This window comes from Gopherus evgoodei, chromosome 11, assembly GCF_007399415.2.
Source record: "Gopherus evgoodei ecotype Sinaloan lineage chromosome 11, rGopEvg1_v1.p, whole genome shotgun sequence".
Taxonomy (NCBI): Eukaryota; Metazoa; Chordata; order Testudines; family Testudinidae; genus Gopherus; species Gopherus evgoodei.
In genome coordinates this window covers 71476198-71503538 of record NC_044332.1, presented here as the reverse complement: position 1 = coordinate 71503538, position 27341 = coordinate 71476198, and the positions used below count along the sequence as shown (strand labels likewise).

Sequence of the window (27341 nt, the reverse complement as noted above, 5' to 3'; positions counted from 1 at the left end):
CAGCAGACCCTCTTTGATCAATGAGCATGCTAACAACATCCTGAGTCCTATGACAGCCTGCCCTTGGAAAGCAAGGGGAACCATACCTTGTGACAGCTAGACCACATTGGCCCTTTGCCAGGAGCCAAAACACAACATCAACATTTATCCAACTTGTTTACAAAAATCAGATCTGAATGCACTTCTTCAGAATCTTTGCTAGTATTTATTCCACCCTTGAGAATGACTAGAAGGTACTTAGTGTCTGAGATCCCCACCAATGAAAATCTAAACAATTCACAGGACCAGGACAGAGAAAGATCAAACTTCGGCGGAAACTCATCTATCTGTGGGTCTCTGCCAGCTGAACTGTATCTTCTCATGCCCACCTTTAAGACTCTGCCTGCGTTTGTTCTCACTTCCACCCACCCACCTTCTCATGCCCCTCACCCCTCCACCTCTACTCGCCTAATCACTCCCTCCGTCTTCTCCACTCATCTCAGCTCTGACTTATTATGCTGCCCCAAAGCTTACATCCACTTTCCTGCTTCCCCTGCACTACACACACATACACTCCCTTCCCCTTCCTCTTTCATATGCCTCCTTCAGATCCACTTCTTTCTCAAAGATTTCCGGCAATCATCTCCTCTCTATTTCTCTTTACTACTTGGTCTCATCTGTGAAACCCGATATTCCACTGATCTAAGCCAGGGCCTTATCCTGTGTGGTGCTAAGCATGTTGGGGGAAGTTCATATACTCAGCATTTAGCCCCACTGGACATTTTTATGGACAGATTTTCAAAGGAGCTCTGGATGTTTTCATGATTTTTTTCAGTCTGAATGAAAATAGTGTCCCAAATTCTCCACGGGGTTGCACTAGCATAAATAATAGAAGTAGTTAGCGCATGGAGCTTTTAAACGTATTTAAATGTTCCCCTGCATTGCTATGAACCCTTGAAGGTGAGAACCAGAAAGTGAAACTGACCAGTCTATGTTCCATTCTATGCATCCGAAGAACACAAAAGCTCATGCTGAAATAAATTTGTTAGTCTATAAGGTGCCACAAGTACTCCTGTTCTTTTTGACCAGTCTAGTTTCACCTTTCAAACTGAATGAGGAGCAAAAAGTAAACAAACTGCATAAACTGACTTCATACTTTCCATGAGTATAAGCCTAAAGGGACAATTATGACCATTTAGTTTGACCTCCTGCATACAACAGGCCTTCAAATTTTACACAGTGATTCCCATATCAAACCCAATAACTTGTGGTTTTCTAAACTGGAATTTTATTTCAGTTTTCAAAATAATCTAAGGTATCATTATGCAGACAAGACTAATATATGCAAAACTGTTTGGTTTAAATATACAGTGTTGCAAGCTCTCACAACTATACTGCATCTCCCAACATTTGCTGTTTTTCTTAAAGTCCCAGTTCTTGGAAGAAGTGATTAATTGAGGATCTCAGCTTCCATTTAAAACAGAAGTAAGTTTCTAACCCTTGCGGTTGCAGAGAAAAATCTTGAAAATATGGGCCAACTGAACTTTAAAGGTTCAAATACCAGGAGGTAAATATAAAGAGAACAACATGTACAGTTGTTTTAAAGATCTCACAATTGCTGAATATATGGTTTTTATCTTGCCAATCTCCTTTTAACTAAGTGTCCATTTACCAGTCGAAACTGGCTGCTCCATAGTCATAGATTCTAAGGCCAGAAGGGACCATTATGATCATCTAGTCTGACCTAAGGTATAACCCAGGCTATAAAACTTCCCCAAAATAATTCCTAGAGCAGATCTTTTAGAAAAACATCCACTCTTGATCTAAAAATTGTCAGTAACGGAGAATCCACCATGACCCTTGGTAAATTGTTCCAATGGTTAATTATTCTCACTGTTAAAAATTTACATCTTATTGAACACTTCTGCCTTTTCTGCATTATTATTGATAATTCTATCATTTCCATCTAGCAATGGACCAATACCATTACCAGGTTTCTTAATGTTCTTAATACATTTAATATACATGCAAGACCTATGAAGTCCAGAGGAAATAACCAAGCAGAATGTTGCAACATAAACACATTACCATTTGAATTACAAGAAACTCACAGATCACTACACCTTCCTTCATAGGTCCAGTTACACCCTAACCACACCAAGAAATCTGTTATCTACACCAGGCATTTAGATTCCACAGAATATGCTCCAGGGAGAAAGTCTAGGATACACACCTTAACACACTCAAAACTGCCACACAAAGACATGCCGGAGAAGTAGATTGCATCACGGAACTGGCCACCCAAACACCCCAAGAAAACCTACCTCAATACAGAAATTAAATCCCCTCTGACCACACACCCCTAGTTGTCACCAACCACCTCACGCTGGAACCCATATAGGATATCATCAAACCACCACATTCTGAGAGAAATCTTTCCTGAACACCCTCTTCTGGCCTTCAAGCAACACCCCAACCACTCTAAGCTCATCACCAGAAGCAAACTTCCCACAGACCAGGACACACCAACTCAAAGCAGCACCAGACCTAGTCAGAAGAACAGATGCAAAACCTGCAGATATATGTCCACTGCTTCAATGGTCAATACCACCCCATAACACACATTTCAAGAGCCATGGGTCCCATACATGCTATCATCCACATGTGGTATATCTCATCCAGTGCACTAAATGCCCCACTACCAACTATATGGATGAAACCAGAGAATCACTACATTCTCGAATGAACTCACACAGGAAAATGATAAAAAGACAAATAAAACCACTCCATCACCCGGGGGTGAACACTTTTCATTAAGCGATCACTCTACATCTGACTTCATCCTCAAAGGAAACCTGCACAACACTTTCAAAAGACAAGCCAGGGGCCTTAAATTCATATCTTTGCTAGTCACTAAAAATCATGAACTGAATAGACACACTGGATTTATGGCTTATTACAACAATCGGTAATCCACTAACAAACCTCCCCCAGTTGCCTTCCCCTCCCCTTTCTTTCCTCCCAATGACTGGAGAGGTGTTAGTGAGCCACTTCACCTTTAATGGTCCCTTGAAATATTAACTACTTGTGCTAAACAATCTGTTCCACCTTGTATTTAGCTGCGACATACGGAGTCAGTTTCCAAGGCCTGAAAAAGAGCTCGGTGCAAGCTCCAAAGATTGTCTCGGGTATGTCTATGTAGCAACTAGACACCCATGGCCAGCCTGTGCCTGCTGAATCAGGCTTGCAGGGCTCCAGCTGCGGGGCTGTTTCACTGCTGTGTAGACATCTGGGCTCTAGCTGGAGCCCAGGCTTTAGGACCCTGTGAGGTGCGAGGGTCCCAAAGCTCAGGCTCCCGCCTGAGCCCACAAGTCTACACAACAGTGAAACAGTCCCAGAGCCTGAGCCCAAGTTGGCTGGCATGGGCCAGCTGCACATTTTTCTTTGCTGTGTAGACATACCCTCCCTCACCAACACAAGCTGGTCCAATGAAAGATATTACCTCACCCACCTTGTCTCTCTAACGTCCTGAGACCGACACAGCATACATTTGAGAGTTACATTTTCTAGGGCTTATGTAATATTTTTAAAATACTTTCCGCAGATGCTATGGCTCCAATCCTGCGAACACGTACATATGTGCTTAACTTTCTGCAGGTGAATAGTCCCTATCAACTTTACTCCACTGAATAAAGTTAAGTACATGCAAAGTGCTTCCAGGATTGGAGCCGAAGGGCCCAATCCCACAAAAAGACTTGCATGCGTAGTCCCTAAATGCAGCAATAATGAAAAGAAACCAAGAAAAGCAGAAAGAATGGGTATTCTTAACTCACCGAGACTGTGGTAATCCTTTTTTACTGAGATCTGCCCTTACACGTTCACCTACATGTCTGTAAATTTCCACTAGGCTGTTTATTGCTGCATCTCGAACCTAAACAGTAAAGAAGAGATTTAACAGAAATTAATCATATTTTTAATATTATTTCCTCAGACAAGCCAAAAAAGCAATATATCCATTTCTCAGCCACAATGGCTCCCATGATTTTTTGCATAATAAAGAATAGTAATAGTACTTATGTAGTGTTTTTCATCCATAGATCTCAGAGGGTGATAAGTATCAGTAGGCTACTAATGAGGAAACTGAGGCACAGCGCATCAAAGTGACTTGCCCAAGGGCAGATGGCAAGTCAGTGGCAGAGCTCTCCAGTCTCTGTGCATGCAGTAAATCTGCTCAGCCTTATAAAATTCCACTCACCCGTTCATATAGGATAGGTACATTTTCTGAAGGCTAAATATAATATTCTTTTTTTCTTCTTTATGACCATCATGGTAAAGGTGAATGAACAGATTTTGTAGCTCTGCGCTAGTAGATGAACACAATGAGCTTGTAAGATGGCACTAAATCAGGAGGGGCACCTCTTTGCATTATAATTTAGCCTATGTTGATCTAATAGCATGAGGAAAGTAGTAATTTTGATATCAATTGCATAAAAGTCCTTCCATGTCAAGAAATCAGGCGTGCTCAGTAACTTAAGTCCTTGACTTTCTGTCCTTAGATTCTGCAGACACAGACCAATCTCCTAATGAAAAATACAATGCCACAGAACTACCACGGCAAAATTGCCTTGGCTACAGGTTCCCTTCAGATCTGTGGTATAGACCCAGACTATGTTACCCAGCACGCGAAGAGTCACTGCCGCAAAGGTAGGTGTAGACAGAGAATGGTAAGAGAGTAACAAAACCCCTAGTATCTCTACTACAGAACAGATTTCAGTACAACATTAGTACCGCAGCAGATCAACTATACCAACAAACTAATCATGTTTTTTACATGCTCTGGGCTGATATTGTTAATACAAGGCAACTGAAACCAGGGCAATAGGTGCCTCACAGACACCAGGGGGGTAGTCTAATCTTGGCACTGCTAGGGTAAATGATTGACGTGGATTCTTGACAGAATGTAAAGTAAGAACTTTGCATATAAAAAAGGATATTTTTCTGGTTTGCAAGAGATGCGCTCAGCAGCCAGTTGAACTATATCGCCCCCGGCATCTGCATGGACAGAAGCCCAGAACCGGGTAAGCCACTGCCCTCCATCAGGCTCTGCAGGTGAGGAGGGTGTGCACTGGAAGATGCCTGCAATCCCTCCCTTCCTACAAAGTTGTGGTGAAGAAATGCCCACCACTAGCATTAACTTACCTACACTGCCCTCCCCAATGTCCAACACACACACTCCCACCTAAGGAGGGGGGGGCACAGAGGCGGCAGCTGGTGGGGGATCCCCTGGCAATATGACTGCAGTAGAAAGATTGCCAAGGAGATAACAGCCAGCCTGTGGCACAGCACCTCAACTACTGCTCACACTCGTCTAGCTCTGTCCTCCCACTGCAGAGCTTTCCCCTAGCAGGGTCCCTCGCTTCCTCCCAGGCCCCTGAGTTCTGGCCCTCCTGCCCCAGGGGCTTTTAGTCATTTTCCTCTGCCCTTGTCAGTCTTCTTTCCTTTCCTCTCTCCCTCCTGAGCTCATTCCATCTCTCCCACCATACCGCCATTCACCTCTTTCCCCTCCTATTCTCCTCTCTCCTCCTACCTAACCCCATATTTCCCCCTCTCAGGCCCCAGCATCCCCTTTTCCCCCACATGCTGCCAGTTCAATGCCCCCCTTCCTCTTCTCCTCTCCAGGCCGGGCTCTGCACAGCACTTCTTCCCAACATCCCCATGGCAACTGGCAGGTGAAGCACTATGCTGCAGTACCACCTATGCAGAGGGGAGGGCAGGAAGCAACCACAGGATTTCTCCGCCCCTGCAGCCTGAGCCCTGGCACAGAAGGTGGAGAGGACAAATGGCAGCCCTGTGCATGCTGAGGGGCACCTCTCTGCCCTCCCTCCCCCAATTCCTTACTCAGCCGTCTGTCTGCCCTGTCAACTGCCGCTGTGTCTGCGGGCATAACTGCCCCTCTCGCCAGGTTCTGGAACCAAGGCCAAACTCAGGCTCCTACTGGCCTTCAACATTCCACCAGAGCTTCTCTTTACACCTCGGACCAGTGGCTGATAGGAGCAGCTGCACAGGGCTGGCAGGCTGGAAATGTACAGGGCAATGGACTCTGCTCTCAGATACAGAGATCCTCTAGGCCAAACAAAGTCTTTGGCCAAAGTCAGCAGAAGCTGGTGACATCCACCCCAGGTTTGGCGTTTGGCTAAACAGAGGGCATTCCTTTAGAATCCCTGATCTTGTAATCTTCAACCCTTCGCTGCACTCCCCCACAGGGTGCACTGGTAGAAAGGACTCTCGAGGACTTGATACAGTCACGAGCAGACTCTTATTCTGTCATACTCGATTCCCTAATCGGTAGAGGACTATTGGTGTGAACTCCGAAAAGACCCTCACATTCAGTGCCCCTGTTCTGCTGCCAGGTTGTCAGCCATCTAAGGAACAAGGACAGGAGATAACCCAATGACAAGATGAAACTGATGTGGGAGATGAAGTTAGGAGGAATCTCCCATAACCATCTGTTCAGTTGCAGAGACCCATTTAACCAACCCTACATAAAGGGATGCATCCAGTATGGTGTACAGGGGGTACACGCCTTTCTGGCCAATTTAGGAGGTTATTTTAGGCCCAATTAAAGATTGAGGCGCTGCAGCAATTGCTGAAGGACAATGTACATGGAGTGGGACAGATCTCAGAATGAGATCAGAAATGGAAGTCCTCTCTCTCTTTCTTGGACAAATCTTCTTTAATGGGTCGCCATCTTTACATGTGCTGTAACGAGGAACTAAAAACAAGGGAAAGCATAGGGCTCCTGTAGAACAAACATTAAAAGAGTAAATATGACACAACCCAACCTATCTACACAGAGAATACCAAGGTCCAGCATCACATGCTATCAGCCTGAGTAAGGCACAAGTTACCAAACAAAGCAAAGCCATAGGTGAGTAGGCATGAACACACCAGGAATTCTGGGGCTTTCTTTGAGCCCTGTTACATTGTAGAGGTGGCAGGAGCGAGCTAAGACCTGACAAGCCCTTAAAACAAGAAAGCCTCACTGGTTCTCATTGCATGGAGCTGAAGAGAGGCCACTGATCCTGCCACAAACAAAGGAAGGACGAGCAGATCTCGTCCCCTCAGCTGAAGATTTGATCACTGCTGCCTGTTCCTCTTAGAGGTAATGAGGGGATGAAGATTCCAGAGCAAGACTCTGACGTAAACACTTTCATAGCTGGGGGAAGGGAGCAGGTGAAGGGAGACTGCAGTTGGCACAGGTGAAAACATGGCTCTGAAGGGGTAGGTAAAAGAACACGGATGAGTCCTCTAAAAAGTCACCATGGGAAAATTGTGCTTTCTGAAGAAAAGTCACTATAAAAAACCTACAGCCTAAGGTCCCAACCCTTCAAACACTTATTATTACTTATTATTTGTATTAACATAGTGCCTAGGAGCCCCAGTCACGGACATAAGTTACTTTATGAGCCTGAATAGTCCCACTGAGTTTAATGGAATGACATGTAAGGTTATTTGGATGTGAACATGTTTGCAGGATCATGGCCTAGATAAATACTCATGGCATACAAGATGGGGTGACCCTGGGGCAAACACAAGTATAAATCTTGGCTGTATCAATAGCAGCTTTTCTTTATTTATAACACAATTTTTTTAATGCTTTTAATTTCTTTATGTTAAAATCCTTTAGACTCCTGTCCTCAGTCAGAACAGTCTAAATTCATATAACTAAACAGCCATATCAAGAGTTTACTGGGATAAGGGAAATTGCTAAACGATCACTCAAAAACAATGTTAGTTTAAAAAAAAAATCCTCCGCTTGTAAAAAGAAAACCCTCAACAATACAACTCGCATCTTTGTAGCAAAGCGAAGCAAAGCAAAACAAAAAACCCTGCGTTTCCCTGTTTCTGCTATATCTCATTCAGCCAACAGAGGACAGTGTTGATCAACATTCTGCTAATGGAGCTTTATAACAATAATTCTCAGAGGGAAGAAAATAAGCAACTGGAGACAGAGAAAAATGTGTTATCAGATCACAAGGTCCATCCCTCTCCTTCCACACTACCCCGTCTCCCCTCCCCCCCCAAGAAGGACAGGATCTAGTGGCCCCTAACAGAGGAAGCATTTATTAAACTGACAGTGCACTCAATCTTAGCCAAATGGGTTAGTGTTTTTCACTGCTGTGAAGATTTAAAAGATACCCAGGCACAGCAGTTTATGTTTGACTATTGTGGAGTTTTGTTGTTGGTTTTGTTTTTGTTTGGGCAGGCCAGGCTACACCTCTCTGCCCCGCAAGCACTGCTTTGGGGAGACTCTGAAGGAAAATTAGGAAATTCGAGATTGTGAGATGTACTAGGCACCAACAGGAGTGCACAGGGGTGTGAGGGTTCCTCCCCTCATACACTTGCTGGCTGCTCTAGCAGCGCACACAGAAGAGAGAGAGAAGACGTGTTCAAACAATCACTGCATGTGCACTGAGTAAGAGACCTGGAGCCCATCTCTCTCCCCTGCCAGAGAGCCTGCCAGTCCATCCCCTGCCCAGGGTTTGAAAAGTCAGTAAAGGAAGAGAGTTTGGCTCCCCATTCCCCCTCCCTTTACCACCTCTCGGGGTAACCAGCTCTTCTCTTAGTCCCTTATACCAGCGAAGGGAACACTCTCTCCCACCCAACTACTCACAGCAGCTAGGGGAGAGCCCCAGCAGTCGCGGGTGGGAGGGGGGAGGAGAGACCTGCCCAAATCAAGAATCATGAGGCACCTATTCTCCAACCGACACCCAGCCCAACACCACATCCCACCCAATCAACAGCCAGAGACAGCTGCCAGGTAGGGGCACACCTAGAGGAGCATCCATGATGCACGGGGGAGTGAGACTCATGGTGTGAAGCGAACAAGAGAGGGCCATTTCCAATGACTGGGAACCAGGAAGTTGCCAAGAGCTGCCCTATATAACTACACTATCTCACATTGCCCTTTCCCTTGTCTTCCCTTCCCCACCTTCTCCCTTCCCGTTTCCTACTTTCACTTGTTGTGTCTTGTTTCCAATTGGATTGTAAGCTCTTCAGGGCAGGCTTTGCCTCTTCCTGGCCTTAGCAGAGCACTTAGAGAAACTGGGCCCTCATCCTTCTCAGGGTGAGTGGCACTACAGCAATGGAAATCACTCTAATGGAGTTGGGAGAGGACACACGTACGGACTTGTTGAATTCTCTGGAGGAGAAGGAAAGGAGGACTGGAATGATGGATTTGTTCAGAGGGAACAGTGCTATTTTTACACAGGGCGTTGGAAATGTATCACAGATTTTGGTAGGATATTTTTGAGGAACTTCCTTATAAAAACTCTAGTCTAGCAGCACATCACTGCCAATTCCCTGATTAGGACACCCGCTTCCCCCCAAACCAGCTCTTATAACACAACACAATAGAGCACATGGCACTAAGCAAAGACAGACTGGATTCATGCATCTCTTTCATATCTTCCCTTGAATTTACTCAGATGACCAGAGCCCCAATATCCCATGCAACTCACACTGCTGCATAAGGAGTTAACTATTGTCATGATTTCAGTCTTTTAGGATTTGACTCTTATTAATTATTTTGGCGACACCAATATAAACCCAGAGCAACACCAGTGAAATCACTTCAGATTTACCATAGAGTCACTGAGAACAGAACTAGGAATGCCCAAAAATCACAGTATGCAAAACTAAACCAAGGCTTTTCATACAGGCTTTTTCAACAGCCAGCACTAAGCACACACAGTCAATGTACCATTCAAAATTTAGTGCCCTGCTTATTGTGAGTGGCAATCAGACCCCCTCTCCCTCCCAGTAAATATAGAATTTAACACTGAGTTTCACCAAAGACTTACCTGGCTGTTTGGATCGCCAAGTAAGTTACATATATGTGGCACAATCTTACTCAGTGTTAAACTCTGAGCTCCGGATCTAGGAGAAAAGAAAGTGCATAAGTATGAATTTTTGTTTAGTTGGTTTTGTAAATGTAAAACACTTGGAATCAAGTAACGCAGGTCTATGACAGGTCCTGACTTACACGTTCAGGGTTGCAATAAGGCAGAGGCAAATCCCTTCTCTCGTCCGGAAATTCTTGTGTTTGAATCCTCCCAACAGTCTATCCCACACGTACTGCAGAAGACAGAAAAGATGGTGGAAAGGGAAGAAGAAAAATAGAGTGGGTGGGGTTTTCTTTTCCAGCCCTGGTACAATTTATCATCCCTTGGGTTTAAATATATACTCTGTGCCCACACACAAGAGACTAGGAGGATTTCTAGGTGGGAGCTCCAGGACGACTGTGTTAATCTCAAAGGTCACTAATCTTTTGTTCTTTGTTGAGCCTTTCAGTAACTCGCTGTTAGCTAACATAACACTGGTTTACCAGCACATACCCACCAACCCCCAAGGCACAGCCCCTCTGACACCTGCGACTGCCTCTCCTATCGTGAAGCCCTGGCTAATGTTCAAACACACCCATCTCCCAGCTGTGCCCCTGCTTCATGTACCATAGCGCTCTAGGCTGTGGGATAGGGAAGCACAAGCATCAGCGAGTGAGCATTTAAACAGTGGGGGATGCTGTGTTCATCCCTGCCTCTCTTTCTGCCCTAAAATCTCAGGACAAATCAGAAATTAGGAGAGACAGGGGGGCAAGGCTCAGAAACGGATGCTCTCTTGGACAAGCCGGTAGAGCCGGAGAGCATGTTTACAGAGCACCTTTCATTTCCAAAAATCCCAAAGAATCTTTCCAAACTATACGTGTGCATCACCACTGAAAGGGGATAGGTTGAGTTTCAGTAACAAACATGAGGGAAGAGGGAAAATACTTGCCAGGGGTAAACCCCTCATTTTACAGAAAGTATCAGAGGATCATTAACATCCATGAAAACAGAAAGGTCCTGGATTATATAGTAGTAATCTGAAAGATCCACAACCAGTAAATTATGTGGCTCTCAGTGGATCTAACTCAGAAGAGGAATAAATCAATTTCACTCCACTGGGACTGGAACCTAAGGTTTAGAAGATTAATCAACCACCCCTCCCAGATCTAACTGCAACTGGTCTGAACATGATCCATTCTTCATAACCACCTTGGGAGATTATCCTGTGGACATGGAGACAACAGGCCAGTTAACATGCACCCATGGGGAAAGGTGACTTTATGGCAGGTCATAAATACAGATTCCGACATAGGTTCTTTGTGAACACACGCAGTGTATTCCAAATGAGTCATTGCCATACCTGAGGATTAGTAGCTTGTTCCATAATTTTTAGCAGCAGAGCCTGATCCTGCTCCCGCACGGAGTCTTTAGCATCTCCCAGCCTGTCAAGTAAACTTGGCAACACTGGAAAAAACAACACACCAAAGTCTATCAAAAAAAAAAGCTACAGAGTTTAGCAGTTAAAATCACACACATACACTTCAGCAAAGCAGAGAGAACTCTGGGACATCACTAACCCACAATGTAATGTGTGTCCCCACTCATTTGTCTGGGATCTCAGGGGCTGAGCACCCATAATTCCCATTGATGTCAATGGGAATGGACAACACTCAGTACCTCTCATGACTGAGATCTTGACAGTTTTGCATTAATTAAGATGTAATCATTATGACAGTGGTACTCTGTGACAGCTAAGAGGGAACGAAGCAACAATGTACAGTAACTCCTCACTTAAAGTCGTCCCGGTTAACGTTTCATTGCTGATCAATTAGGGAACATGCTCATTTAAAGTTGTGCAATGCTCCCTTCTAATGTCGTTTGGCTGCCTGCTCTGTCCACAGCTTGTAGGAAGAGCAGCCCGTTGCAGCTAGCTGGTGGAGGCTTGGAACCAGGATGGACCAACAGCCCCCCTGTCAGCTCCCCCTATCAGTTCCCCGCTCCCCTAAGTTCCCTGTGCTGCAGCCGCCCAGGAGGCTATCAATTGTAGGGCAGTTTAGCTGTCCCTCCCCCCACTGCCATGTGTTGCTCCTGCCCTCTGCCTTGGAGCTGCTCCCAAAGACTCCTGCGGCTGTGCAGGGGGGGAAGAAGGAGAGCTAATGTCAGGGTGTCCCCCTCCCCCCTGCTCCTGCACTCCGCTTACCCCTTCTCCGTATAGAGCAGGGAGTGGACACAGACAGAGAGAGACAGAGAGAGCTTGTGGCAGCAGCCACTGTCTCAACTTCCTGATCCACTTAAAAAGACAACACATTTAAGAGTGGGTCAGCTTAGGTAAAGGGGCAGTGTGCATCTCTCGCTCTCTCCCCCACACACAAAGTGTGTGTCTGTCTCTGCCTGTTATGCTGTCTCCCCTCCCTCATGTTCGTGCTGCCTTGTGTGAGAGGCTACATTAACAACAATGTGTTAACCCTCGAGGGCTCAGCCGAGTGCTAGTTCACCATCTAGCAGCAAGGCATTTCCTGAGAAATATCCCTTCCTCTTCCACTCTCTAACTTCACCACCTCAACCAAGCTTCGCAATCAGCATTGCTGTGAACAGTATTAAATTGTTTGTTTAAAACATATACTGTGTGTATATCTATATAATAAAATAATAATAATAACAATATAGATAATAATAATATAGATTTAGATCTATATAATATAGATTTAATATGGAATCCAATTTCTTATGGGGAAATTGGATTCGCCTAAAATCGGTTCACTTAAAGTCGCATTTTTCAGGAACACAACTAACCACATTAAGCGAGGAGTTATTGTAGTAGCATGGGACCATCCTTGTTGCAGAGGCTGGCAACTAAGGCAGGAAGTACTGCAGAGGCAGAGCAGTCTCCAGAATGAGAATGGGGAACATGAGACTATTCAGGGGAGCAGTGGGGGAGAACCCAGAGACCTCTCCCAAATTAAAAAAAAAAAAAAAAAGTTCACAAAAACCACAGGACACTGAGAATGCACTAGTGGCTCCCAGGCTTTGCAGACAACTGTGCAAATTCTCCAGACACAGATCTGTGCTGAACCAGACAGTGCCCTCTCCTACTCAGCTGGTTAATGTCAAATCCTCCATGGAATTTAGGCTGTGCTCCTATGACTAGCTTTTGGTTGCGGGCTCTGTTGGCTCCATAGAGGATGAGAGCATACGCAGCAATAAGGGGACTCAGCACAGAGGCTAATTGTTTAGGGCCAGAGTCTGTCACTTTTACTCGTGCTATTTGAGTGGCAGAAGCTGCGAAGTACCAGTGCTGATGATGCGGCTTCTGTGGTATATGCAATGTTAACAAAATAATTCAGATTAATGACAGTTGACCATATTTCTGCTTCTTCGTTACAGCCATAACCTTCTTTAAATGAACGAGGCTGTCCGGGTGAGAGTGAGGGCAGAATTTGGCCAAATATATTTCAGGTGGGCTAACGATCCCTTATCCTTTACCTGTGCCTATCTGAGCTTTAAAGCGATCCTGTAACCGTGACACTAGTGCAGACAGGATGTCCATCCCCAGCAGAACCACCTGCAAACACACAACAAAGACAGCAAGTTAGCGTGCAGTCAGGCACAAGACACCAGGATAGGCAAAACTTAAGGGTTTCCCACTGCAGAAGCAATGCTGGAATAAATGTGTTCATAAAAGAAAAACAAATCTTTCACGCATCGTATAAGGAGTTCCACTGCAATGTATGCCATTTGGACCTGCCCACTGCCCAGCGTAGAATATGACCATAAAGAAGATTACTTGCCTACTGCAGAGGAGAAATGAAAGGATTATGGATTTTTAAACAAACTGCAATCCACATAATCAATCATCATAATCACTTTCACAGACATGTTCTTAAATTATGTAGTATATATATTTGCAATTTATTAATTATATTATTTATGTATTGGTAATTAATTGGTATTAATTATAATGTATTACTAAATAATGTAAAATGTAACTGGGTTAATTGTATTTCTTGTCCAAGTTTAGAAAAAAAATTAAACTAACAGCAATAAATAGGAACAAGTAAATAGATTTTTTTATTGAAAGTGAAAGTGTTTGTCAACAGTGTTACTAGGATTACAGTCATTTTTTTAATGTATTTAAAATTATCATCATTATTTATTAAAAGGATACTAAAAACTTTAACGATTGTGAAGCACTTTGAGATCTACTGATAAAAAAGCCCTATATAAGAATTGGATAGTATTGTTATTTGAAAGCACTGCATATTTTGCAAAGTGCTAAGTAAATACTAATTAAGAATATCCACAATGATACCATGTAATATTAATAAAAAGTTACAGAAATGCTAATTATAGTAAATAATATTCTTAAGTACTATGTATTCTTTGTTAAGCATAATAAATAAGTGGTAGGTAATAGACTATTACAATAAATACTTTGTAAACTGCTTAATGCATATTGCGTTAGCCAGGCAAAATATTCTCTCCTCCCCCACTCGCGGTTTGGTTTGATTTTGTGTGTCTATTTTTATTAACATTATCCTGGTAAGGGTGGGTGATCTTTCATAAAAATTTAGTAAAGCTGTGCAAATGTTAGATTATTTATTATTATTATCCTCAGTTCCATCAACGTATGCATAAATATCAATCACCCAAAGGAAAATGCAAACAAGGATGCATTTGACCACTTCTTCCTTTCCATTTAACAGTACAAGCTTTGCTCTGACACTGTTCATTCACTCAAGGAAGGTTCACCAGCAACGTATGCAAATATACACGCTAGGTGGCGCACTGCATTATGGGTACAGTCGTGACTGTCGTCCAAAAAAGGATTAAAACGGCGTTAACTGACATAAAAATGAAAGCCCGAGCCACAGTATCGTGCTGGGACGCGTCCCTGAGAGAAACCACAGAGACAAAGGCAGGCTCAAAAAGCGCCGTCGCCACAACCCTACTAGCCGTCCAGAGTCCCTCCCCGCATTCCCATTAAACTCTTTCCTTAACCATCCTTCTCTTGGGGTTGCGCTACTGTTCAATGAACGTATAGTGAGAACAGTACTGCTAACACCGACACAACACATAAGCGCCCGCTAAGGCTTCGGCTTTAATGTGGTGCAATTTTTGGAACCCAATAATTGGTGCAACCTTATACCTCGTTGTAAGAACAGTTTAATATTTAATAGAGTTTGTTTGTTTCTGCATTTTTTCCATCACCTTTATCCAATATGAATTATGCTCCTGGGATTTTATCCTTCCCACCCCCCACAAAACACGGAGCGGACGGTGCAAACGTGCATCGGGGAAACACCTTTCCGTTTCTCTTTACACAGTAGATAAAACAGCCACTAGATGGCGCAAGAATCTTTGCTAAACTCACCATTTTAAGCTCAAAACTGAAGTGCATCGACTTCACTTACTCCCTTTAACTAGGACCTGAAAATAAGCCCCTAGCAAATCAGCAATAATTGCTCCTCTCTTCCTAAACAACGTACACACTGTCTGTTCCCCCCCAAACAGACGGCTCAGTTTATCTATTCAGTGTTGCAAAACAACCAACAGTTCTGCAAGGTTGAATGATGATTGTTAGGAATGTTTAATTATACTTACATTTGTTATAAAGCTTTCTTAAAATTTCTCTTTGCAAGTCTTTCCCTGCAGATTTCCTATTCCAGGGCAATACCTTAAATACTGGCAGCACTATGCAGCCTAAGCATGTTGCCAATTATAAAGCTCAGGTACATTTGCTTATATAATGTGACAGAGTTTACTAACTAAATCTAAACAGTATTCCAATTTAATATGGAAATTCTTCCTCAACCTAGAGGTCAAAAAGTTTCCCATAAGATACAGGCACTACGGGAATGATCAAAGAGAAGAGATGGTTGTGCTGTGATAATGAAGTCATGTCATCATTACATCAGCATGTGTCACTAGGCACTTGGGAATGAAAGAGCAAGGTGAGGTGGGTGGGGTGCTGCTTTTTAAATACACTACCTAGTCTAGTGTTTTGCAAATTTCTGTACAGAAAAACTACCCAGGCTCCATGTCTCCCACCTGTGTTTTTCACTCTGTTTCTAATTTTATTCCAAACATGGGTCTAGGCAAGTTATCATGTAAAGAACTACAAGCAATAAGAAATATAAATTTGCACATTGGGGCTCACGATAAAAATTTACTTTACTGCAAAGTCTATTATACTATGGTGTATGCTAATAAAAACCTCCATACATTTAATTAGTCAATCACCATCCTTCATACAGTGTTTTTTTCATTTTCTTTGGCAATTACTGGCACTTATGCTGTTATTGCAATTGCTTAGTATACAAAGATTCGGTGATGAAACGCTCTTAATGAGTATGCTTACTCCTAGAGACACCCATGATTAGGTAAAAGAAACTGGAGTAGCCCTTTCAGTAATATGAGAAGGATGCGTATCCAGTTTAAAAACTTAAACACTGATGTGAAATGAGATTAAAAAAACAATTTCTGGGGAATGGAAAATGGAATGGAAAAAGTGCAGGTGCTGCTAGATTAGTAAATAATCTTTTGTAACTTCCAGCTACCCAGCTCATCAGTGTTCTAAGTGATCTAAAGCATCTCCAAATGGTTAGGTATTTTTCCACCAGTTAAAGGGACATAGTCAAATACTGTGCTACATGCTGGCAGGAGAACCAAGGAAGAAAAAGTTTCAGAGCGCTAGCCGTGTTAGTCTGTATCAGCAAAAACAATGAGGAATCCTTGTGGCACCTTAGAGACTAACAAATGTATTTGGGTATAAGTTTTTGTGGCTATAACCCACTTCATTGGATGCATGGTGGGTTATAGCCCACGAAAACTTATGCCCAAATAAATCTGTTAGTCTCTAAAGTGCCACAAGGATTCGCATTGTTTTTTCTAGGAAGTAAAGGGTCTTTGCCTCATTTGGTCCTTTCCTCTACATCAAAGAATTTGCCCCTGTATTGGCTCATTTTCACATCCATAGTTGCGCACCAGGGACTGGGCTCCGTATCACTGACATAACTGGGAGTTTGACCACTGACTTCAAAGGGAGTTGGATCAGGCCCTACCATTATTCATTCTATGCATCCAAAGAAGTGAGCTGTAGCCCACGAAAGCTCATGCTGAAATAAATTTGTTAGTCTCTAAGGTGCCACAAGTACTCCTGTTCATCATCCGCATGGTCTGTCAGTTACTCTGTGCTCCTCTTGGCAGCAAAGCACAACAGCATAGGTCCTACATAAAAAGCAACCTCGGGATACCGAAACTGTCTTATCAACTGAGGGCTTGTCTACACACAGATGCTAAAACGGCACTGCTGCAGCACAGACCTTTGCTACAGGTACAGAAGGAGGTCTCACTCTAGTTAATCCGTCCGCCTTGAAAGACAGTAGCTAGGTTGATAGGATTCATCCATCAACCTAGCTATGCTTTACCAGGGCTTACACAACTTAACATTTCACAGTGGTGTGAATTTTTCACATCCCAGAGTGACGGAACTAGGTCAATCTAAATTTTAGGTACAGACCAGGCCTAAGTGGTAGAATATTCTTGTTTAAGTAACCCAACAAGATATTCAGACCCTAGATAACATTCACGGTCACTCACATCTGGGACATCTGTTACATGACAGCATCTCTTGCTAAGAAGGAACAGGGTACATGCTGTGTGCCACTATCTGCAGAACGCTCAGCACTACTCCAGCTCCAATGGCAGGTCATGTTCGTAAGGGAGCAAGGCACCCATCTCATCCAACTTGAATTGCCTTGCAACATGCTTGGGAAAGTGAGAGGAACAAGAGTGGGACTCATCCAGTGTAAATATAAAATCAACAATTAACCTCCCCACACACCCGTCCCTAGGATCAGACAATGGAAGAGCAGCTAAGCTAAGACTTTTGCTTGTCTGTATTTCTAATCCATAATTTAAAATTAGCCTTAGATCCAAACCAACACTGTAATTACAGCATTATTTAAAAATCCGTAGCGACAATGACCCAGTGCTATTGTTTGCCACTCCGGAGACCAGGATCTGATTACCACATCTGATCTTTCACCCAACTCCCAAAGCTGCTAGAGGCTGCAAGGGCAGAAAAATCAGCATATTACACCCTGCAGGTAGGGCGTCCCACTGGACGTGCTCAAGATCTCACAATCAAGGATTTGAAAAGCCATCCCTGGCTGAGAAGATGCTGATTGCAATGGGTAAGATCTTGACTATAGGTCCCACCCAGCCTTCTTTAGGCCTCATCACTTCACCACTCTGTGCCTCAGTTTCCCCATCTGTAAAATGGAACTACTGATACTTTCTTCCTTCATGAAGCCCTTTGGGATATATTGATGGAAAGTGCTATATAAGACCTAAGTAGTATTAATATTATCATCATCTGTCATGGGATTTTAGCCACTGGTGGAGCTGCACCAGTACAATCCCCTAATGTAGACATAGTTTGCTCTAGTGCAATGTAACTTGCATTGGTGTAGGTTAACCCAGTTTACCTGTGACATCACTGCAAGCTTTGTCTGGACCAGGAATGAATAAAGAACACAGAACACTGAACACTGTCTTATTTGAGAAACTGATGTGAAGGGAGCCTGGAACATGGGGACGCTGGAAGGTTTGGAAACTGAAATGAGCAGCAAGATGATCTTCCTACCTGTACTATTTCTATCTGGCTATGAATTTCTAATCATAGAATATCTGGGTTGGAAGAGACCTCAGGAGGTCATCTAGTCCAACCCCCTGCTCAAAGCAGGACCAATCCCCAAACAGATTTTTACCTCCATTTCCCCAATGGCCCCCTCAAGGATTGAACTTACAACCCTGGGTTTAGCAGGCCAATGCTCAAACCACTGAGCTATCCCTCCTCCCTATGGAACCTAGGCACCACATACGTGAATTAGTGAATCAAATGTTGATGTAGAGAAAGCACAGTTTTCTGCATAGGACTTCTGAAGAATTACACTGGGGACTGAAGAGTAAAGGATTGACTCCCAGCAATGAACTAGCCTTCTTTACTGAAAGAATGCCCGGTCAAAGAGACATGCTGCTCTGAAAGTGGCAAGACTTAACCTTATCGTGATCTCCAGTGGCTTGGAGTTCCACAGCCCTCCACAAAAAACACATTGCCATTGGCTTTCGCTCTCAGGCCTGTTAGCTGTATTGATCCTCTAGAGAGAGTCAGAGAGAGGGAAGCAATTCATATCCAACCCATCAAGAGCTCTGAAGGGCCTTGGATTCAGGGCAAACAGAGTCAATTAGGAGCTAGTGCAGAGCTCCATAGACCCATACACCCATCCATTTATCTTGCTTGCTTGGCAGATGCTTGTGTGGTGGCTGCTGGGATTCCACAAACGTGTCAATACTCAATTTGTGCCAACCAGAATTTCATGCACTTGCCATCTGCTGAGGCTATTTTTTTTTTTTTTTTTTTTTTAAACAGTATCGGCTGAAGTAGCTAATTGCTGACAGCAGACTCTCTCCTCCCCTGCCTTGCTCTCCAACTGCTCACTCTCAAAGCACTGTATGCTCCTGGCGTCCTAGGCTCCTGTCAGTTACCAGAGTTTAATACTCCCCCTTCCCAATGCTGAAAGGGAAGTCACACCTCATGCTTTTACAAGCTCTCAAAAAACGCCTTCAAAGGACTTCACAAAATGGCTGCCCTTTAATATTTGGGAGTTGCTGAAAAGCCTGGAGGCAGCCCTGTGTAGTGGAGATGACACATAAGCTACCATCACTCCAGCATGATTTCAAGTGTTTACCAGGCGTAGCAGAAACAGTCGATAACCTCCAGGATGATTAAAAGGAAGATGCACCTAAATGTGCTCTCTGAGCCCTGCTTTGAGAAAAAAGAATGAGGGGAGGAACCACACAGTGTAGGGGATTCAGAGTCAGGTTCTGTTCCTCACTCTATCCCCAGCCTGCTCTGCGACTCTGGGAAGTCTCCATGCCTCAGTTTCCCGATCTGTAAAATAATGATGCTGAACTTCTTACATAGGAGGCTTCAAGAGCTGCAAGTGCAAAGTGCTATACAAGAACAAAGAATTATTAGGAAAAGGATATGGTTTTGTGCCTTCCAGAATTCAGCTGGCTAAGTGAGTAAGATACTAACAAACACAAAATAATAATTAGTATTCTCTGATAGACGGCAGTATAGGAGTGCAAAGCAGGGACCTTCTTTGGAAAGTGCTTTGAGATCTACAAATGAAAAGTATTCCATGAGCACTAGGTGACATCATCATCAGTTCACAAACCGTAAGCTTCAACCTTTGAGGAAAGAAGTATTATCCTCATTTTACGTCTTCAAATGTTCATTAACTTAGGGGCCCCTCCCTTTCTGAGTGCACAATTTGATGCATCTCTGGCCTAGTTTTCAGAGCCAATGAGTATCCCCTAATGGTGTAAGTTAGGCACCCAGAAATCTAAAGGCACCCAAAATTAGAGGACACTTGAAAACTTAAGTCTGAGGCCTGGTCTACACACAGTGTTTGTATTGCTATAACTGTTTGTTAAGGGTTGGATTTTTTCCCATTATAGTTATACTAGTAAAATGATCTAGTGTGGGCACAGTTTTACTGGTATAAAGGTGACTGATACCAGTATAGTGGTCACCTTTCCTATATGGGAATAGCTGCATCAGCATAAAGCACCTTTATACCAGTATAACTGCATCCACACTGGCAGGATCATATCGCTTTACCTATACCCGTATAGTTAAAGCAGTATAATGTTCTAATGTAGACAAGCTATAAACTACTTGGACCAAGTCACAGATCAAATCAATGGCTGAGTGAGGAAAAGCAGACAGAAAATGCCCAGTCTCTCCGTAAGCACTGGACATTCTGCATTTTAGCTTAAGCATCAAATATGGTACCGAAACTGCCTTCAGTTGTTACTGTACAATTGTAACATCAATTTTAGCGGCCGATCCACTGATTTGTCACTCAACAGAGATCAGTCTCACTAGCAGCAACAGGGTTACAGCTGTGGCAGCTTTTCCCTTCGAACGCTCTGCCAAGGCATACATTTTTCTGTTCTAAGAAGCTGACAAGGATCCAGCTATCTGCTCTGGATTTGGATAAGTGCAAAAAAAAAAAAGAAATCATGGAAGTTTAAACTTTTCAGCTGCTTTTCTGCACATATCTAAAATTAAGCTGATTCGAGTCATTCCATCCAGAGCAAGGAATTCCACTATGGAACGCTGAGAGGACACTTTGTTGTCTGCAGAGCAGTGGACTAAGGAGGCGATTACAGAGCCCCAAACTGTTAGTGTGTGTGCATCAGCAGGATCCGCATGGACCCTTAGTGTGTGGGAGGCTAGTGCAGGGCAGAGTCGCACCCCAGCCCGCCACAAAGTAAATGTTCGTGTAGACAAGCCCTAGGAATGAGTGTCTGCCTACCACTCTGAAAAGTCACATAAGACCGGGGGCTTCCAAACCAGTTTGAGATCCTGACCTAGGAGACCATACAAGTCTAGGATCCTGCCTACACTATGGGAAGCATTGGTACGGCAGGATCTCAGCCTGGCACACTAAACAATTCAGACTGGCAGCGCCCGGTTGGACAGGACTGAACAGTGTTTTAACTGTTCTCCCTCACGTACTCCATTTCCCAGACTCCACCACTTTGTTTTGTCCGAGCTGCCTTTCCTCTTCTGGCAACATCTACGAAGATCCCAAAATCTCCTCCCCCCACACCAGCCCCCTTTTACCTTCTCCGGAAACCACCTCAAAGGCCAGCATGCATTGCAGCATACCTTACTCCAGTTAATGGGGGCTGAATGTTGCTCCCTGCAGACCCATCCGTGCTGCTCCTTCAGCCAGAGAGGAAGGATAGTGGGGCAGAGTGACTTTGGGGGAGGGGGGGTTGTCCAGATTTGGTCCCAAATATCCCTGCTACTTTCAGCTTCCCTTCCTGTTCTCACCATTTTTTTTCTTGCTTCTCCATCTTTCTCATCCCTCACATTTATTCCTCTCACTTCTGCACGAGAATCACACCTCTGGTCCTCCCCTTTAAGGAAGATCAACGGACTATAGAGTGCCAGTGGCACTAACAGGAAGTGATGTTGATGTGATTCCACTACTCAGTTTCGCTATCCTGGCGGCCCAGCACAGGAGCAATTCCCAACATCTGCTCTGGGGGTAAGGACAGGGAGGAGAGACCAACAACCAGCTCATTTCTCTATCTTCCCCGCCCTCACCCCACACACTCACCACCCACCCACCCCAAGATCACAGTTTTCTTTGCCATTCTCAAGCCAACCACAGCTTTGATACAAATGGGAAGTGGAGCCTATAAGTTAGGGGCTGTCCCTACACTCTGAAGTTCATGGGACCACTCCACATCCCACCTGTAGGAGAGTCTCCAATTTTCCCGGCCTGTCACAGTGATGTGGCAAACAGTGAGATGGTGCCAAGGGACAAAACACTGAGGCCAATGATTTTGTCAGGTAGGAGCCTCAGGAACAGGTGGCGTGACCCTGTGACGAGATGACTAAATCAACACGTTTAAATGAATCACACAAGCCCTTTTAAAAAAAAAAAAAAAATCAAATGCTGATGTGGAAAATTCCCCCTTTCATTTATTGGTCCAGTGGGAGCGAGACTTATTCTAGAGCTTTCCGTTATTCGCTGGGAGCTGAGGCAAATCCCAGAAAGACGATGTGAATAAAAAGGATCGCTAGAGTCACTCCCCTGCAGGAATATATTCTGGGAACTGTCATAAGGCGCACACGGAGACCTGGCTCAGACATAATGTATCATATGAGCACAGTGAAAACTGAGCAGTCTGCTGTCACAATACATGAGCAAGAGACTCATTGGAATTAAAGGGCAGGAAGTTGAGAAAAGCACAAGGAAATGCAGCGGAGAGTGAACCTACATACTTCACTGACATTGAAGATCCAGCAAAAATACAGGGGTTAGACTTTTAAGAGAACTGGATAGTTTTATGAGCATGGATGTTTGTGCAAAAAACAAAGATGATGATCTGGGAAATTAAGATATACGCTTTGGCACATAAACAAATTTCCTCTGGGAGCCAGGAAGGATGGTCCAGTTCTTAGGGCACTAGCCTAGGACTTGGGAGTCAATTCCTGGGCTCAGGTCCCTGCTTTGCCATAGACTCCCTAGGTGACCTTAGCCAAGTCATTTAGTCTCCCTGGGCCTCAGTTTCCCACCCATAAAATAGGAATAAAAGCATGTAAGAACCAGAGAGAGAGTCTCCCACCCACTCTGCTCCCACTACACTCTACCCTGGCTACTTCTGGGAGCGGTATGGGGCCACCGGCCATGCATGCAGGCAGCCTGCCTGCCTGAGCCCTGCCATGCCGCCGGTCAGGACTCAGGGGCACGCTGTCAGATACTTGTCCTGCATTTTGGGGGCCGCATACTACTGCATAATTTGTTTCATGATAAATCCACTCCTGCCTAGATCACCTTGTTACAGTGGGTGCGGCATTACACCCAGTTATCCCGTCCATGCCTGCAGGACACTGCCACTCCAGGTTAGTGGGGGAGTGGTATTTGCCATCCCTGTGCAGAAACAGATTCTGTAACAGGCGATTGGGACCGATGGGCTGATCTGAAGAGCCATTTCGGGGGGTGCTCTGCAATCCTCTCGTGAAGGTTCCTAGGGATGGCCTCCTTACTTCCTCCTCCAGGGTACCACACCACTCTGCAACAAGTTTGGTGGCACCTTGCAGTAAATAGGTTAGTGGTATACAGGTCCAGGCAGGTTCTGGGCACCAGTCACAGCTGTGTTCTCTGTGCACCAAACTACATGGGTCTACTCCAGGGGGAATTCTGCACCACTGCGCAGTTGGGCTCTGGGGGATAAGGGGCGCAGGTGTCTGAGCTGGGGGTGGTCCTGCAGCTGGGCTCTGGGGATTAGGGGTACCTGGGCTGGGAGGGGGGCAGGGGCCATGGACAGGTTCTGGGGGTTAGAAGGTGTGGGTGTCTGGGTTGGGCAGCGGGGGAGGCCTGCGGCTGGACTCTTGAGGACTAGGGTTGTGGGTGTCTGACTTACCTGCTGGGCTCTGAGGGGGAGAGAGCAAAGAAACAGAGGTTTCTTTAACACTCTGCTCCTGGAGGAATTTTTTTGTCTCTGTAGTCTTACAGACACAGTTACTGATAGGTAGCTTGAAATAAATTCCCAAAATAATTCCCAAATAAAATATGCAGAATTTAAAATAGTGTGCAGAATTTTATTTTTTGGCATACGATTTTTAATTTTGTGATGCAGAATTCCCCCAGGAGCAATGGGTGCATTCAAAGGGACATATATGTTTACTTTCTTTCTAATTTTAAGTTTTCACCTTGTTAAGTTATATAAATTTGTGTAACATTGCCTGTGTTTTTTTGGCACACAGATTCTTCTGCAGTTTTCTGCCCGCTCAACCAAGGTCTGTTTTTGGAGAATCAAATTCTCTTTATTAGTTCAGCACAAATATTACAGAATGCACTGCAGTAGTCAATGCAAACACTCCTTGTCAATGCACACCAAGCACCATGTAATTCATAGCTTCAGGAAAACGCCCACTGAACATTTATAAATGTACAGCAAGCGCTACCCGAATTCATAGAAGCACCCAAAGCTCCAAGCCCAGAGAACACAGCAGCATAGAACCTAACAGTCAGCCTCAGTAAAGTGCTCTTTCAAAGCGTCCCTCAACCCCACAACTTCACATTGGGCTCTTTAATGGCCCTCATGCCTGGCTTTTCAAATTCAGCAGACAGCTGCTCCACCCTCTTCACCTCATAGTTATTATGCAGGACACAGCAGGAAGCTATGGCCACTGGGATATTTTTCTCACTGAGATCCAATCCCTTCAGTCTACAAAAGCACATTCAACAGTTATTCTGCACCTGCTGAGCTGACAGCGGAATCTTTCCGTGATGCTGTCCAGGAGGCCAGCTTTATGAGCCAGGGGAGCAAAGGGTAAGCTGGGTCCCCCAGAATCACTATTGGCATTTCAACATTGCCAACAATAATCCACCAGTCGGGAAAGAATATCCTTGCTTGCAGCTTTCTGAACACTCCTGTATTCTTAAGGACATGTGTGTCATGCACCTCTCTTGACCACCCCACATCAATATTGGTGAAGCATCCACGGTCATCCACCAATGCTTGCATAAACACTGAGAAGTGGCCCTTTCTGTTGACGTACTCTGTGGCAAGGTGGGCTGGTGCCAATAGGGATACGCTTACTGTCTATTGCCCCACCACAGTTCAGGAACCCCGTTGGTGCAAGTCCATCCAGCCACCATGCCCTGCACAATGCTGACAGTCACAGTCCTGAGCAGCAGCAGATGATTAACGGCCATGCACGCTTCCATGATAATGACCTCCCGGTGGCTTTTCCAACTCCAAAATGATTTCCCACTGACACCTAGCAACCCAATATTGCAAATTTCCACAGTGCAATTGCCAAGTGCTTCTCCACTGAACATGTATTATGGAACAGCAAGGAGAAGCTGACAATGAGAGAAAAAGGTAATGGAGTTCCTGTTTTGCTCTTTATGGGAAGGCTGAAGATCCTTCATATGGCAATGAAATTTACCAGTAAAACAGATTACTAGATTAGTCACTCAGTGTTAACAACATGGTTGTATGTGAAGAAGTAAATAACACTTCCCTATTCATTTACTTCACACCTTTCACGATGTCATAGACGTTTAATAGAGATGCTTTCCCACTAGTCCCAAGGGACTTTTGGTGTTGGGATGTATGAGAAAAGCGAATAATCATAATAATCAGAATCATATCAGCCAAGCAAGATGAGCGCTCTTAGGGTCCGATTTTCAGAAGAGCAGAGCACTCACTTCTCTTTGTTAAGATCAATGGGAGGGGAGAGGGCAAAGCAACTTTGAAAATCAGGCCCTATGTACAGAAATGCTTTCAAGATTAAGTGAGCATCTAAACACCAAGCACGGACTGTGGCCTAGTGGATAATAACTTGTTTTTCCACCAAGGATATCAAAGGGCTTTACATGTGTAAGAAAAGGACTGTGTGAGCTGTGAGTATTTGAATATTCATATAGCTTGCCTTACCTGCTCACTTCCACACTTGCAAATGTCCAGGTTTTTTTAAGTTTAATGTTCCTAAATATAAATGCACACGGGCACCAGCAAGATTAATACTGAACTGAAGTTTTGTTTTGGAGGGGGGTCGGTTTTGGTTTTGTTCTGGGCAGAGGGATTGTGGAATTTAGGAACGCCACAATATCTTCAACTTCCCTTCCATCTCTCCTGCACCGTGGAACTGAAGGAGCTCTGCTTTGCAGAGCCAGATCTGCAGCTCTTCACCCAGTCGTCTTGTGTCTGTGAAGTACACAGCAGAATGGGGCTCTCCCACCTTGTTAAACAATTCCGTAGCCCATGGGGAGAAGGAATAGAATCCAGCTCCTTCTCTCGCAGGGATAACAGGAGCAAAACACAGCAAACAGTAAACTTATTTTGGTTACTAGGTCAGTAGCTAGGAGTCTGAATACACAAGAGGAGCAGAGCTGTTGAGTACAAAAGTGCCACAGAAAATTAAATGGCTTCACATGCGGTTCTGGCAATTCAATAGCTGGATCCTCCCCTGTAAGGGGTCTGATCTAAAGCCCACTGAAGTCAATAGAAAAGTCTTTGCATTTACTTCAAGGGGCTGTGGATCAGGCACTACAGACAGTATTGAATGTGCACCGCAGCATGCTGCCAGAGGTGTGCTGCCAGAGGGGGAATTTTTCAAATGAGATGGTAAGAGAGTGGATAGAAGTAAATGGCTGGTTCCCCCACCGATCTGTACTGGGACCTGTGCTTTTCAACATATTCATAAATCATCTGGAAAAGGGGGTAAACAGTGAGGTGGCAAAGTTTGCAAATGACACACAATGACTCAATCTTGTTAAGTCCAAAGCAGACCGCAAAGAGTTACAAAGGGATCTCACAAAACTGGGTGACAGGGCAACCAAATAGCAAGAGAAATTCAATGCTGATAAATGCAAAGTAATACACGTTGGAAAATAATAATCCCAACTAAACATGCAAAATGACAGAGACTAAATGAGCTGTTACCACTCAAGAAAGATCTTGGAGTCATTGTGGATAGTTCTCTGAAAACATCTGCTCAGCGTGCAGCAGCAGTCAAAAAAATGAGCAGGATGTTCCAAGTCATTAGGGAAGGGATAGATAAGAAAGAAAATATAATGCCACTATATAGATATATATCCATGGTACGCCCACACTTTGAATGCTGCATACAGTCCTGGTCGCCCCCATCTCAAACAAAATATATTAGAATTGGAAAAGATACAGAGAAGGGCAACAAAAATGATTAAGGGTATATGGAACAGCTTCCATACGAGGAAAGATAAAAAGACTGGAACTTTTCAACTTGCAAAAGAGATGACGAAGCGGGGATATGATAAAGGTCTATAACAGAGGTGGGCAAACTACTGCCCGCAGGCCCCTCCTGCCCGGCCCCTGAGCTCCTGGCCCAGGAGA

General features: G+C 44.3%; 1 protein-coding gene and 1 non-coding gene across 40 annotated transcripts in view; one reads left to right on the top strand and one right to left on the bottom strand.

Annotated features, from left to right (window-relative positions):
- CLASP1 (cytoplasmic linker associated protein 1) overlaps positions 1-27341 on the bottom strand; it is a 292383-nt gene that overhangs the window by 185256 nt on the left and 79786 nt on the right. For all 39 annotated transcript variants that reach the window (XM_030581023.1, XM_030581026.1, XM_030581025.1 and 36 more), the window contains 5 exons: positions 13347-13425; positions 11224-11327; positions 10025-10116; positions 9843-9918; positions 3813-3910 (listed from right to left, as the gene is read on the bottom strand). In XM_030581023.1, coding sequence (XP_030436883.1) covers positions 3813-3910; positions 9843-9918; positions 10025-10116; positions 11224-11327; positions 13347-13425 — 449 coding nt within the window. The remainder of the gene's footprint in view (positions 1-3812; positions 3911-9842; positions 9919-10024; positions 10117-11223; positions 11328-13346; positions 13426-27341) is intronic.
- LOC115660109 lies at positions 14860-14986 on the top strand. Its single transcript, XR_004002751.1, has one exon. It is a non-coding gene; the product is annotated as a U4atac minor spliceosomal RNA (small nuclear RNA).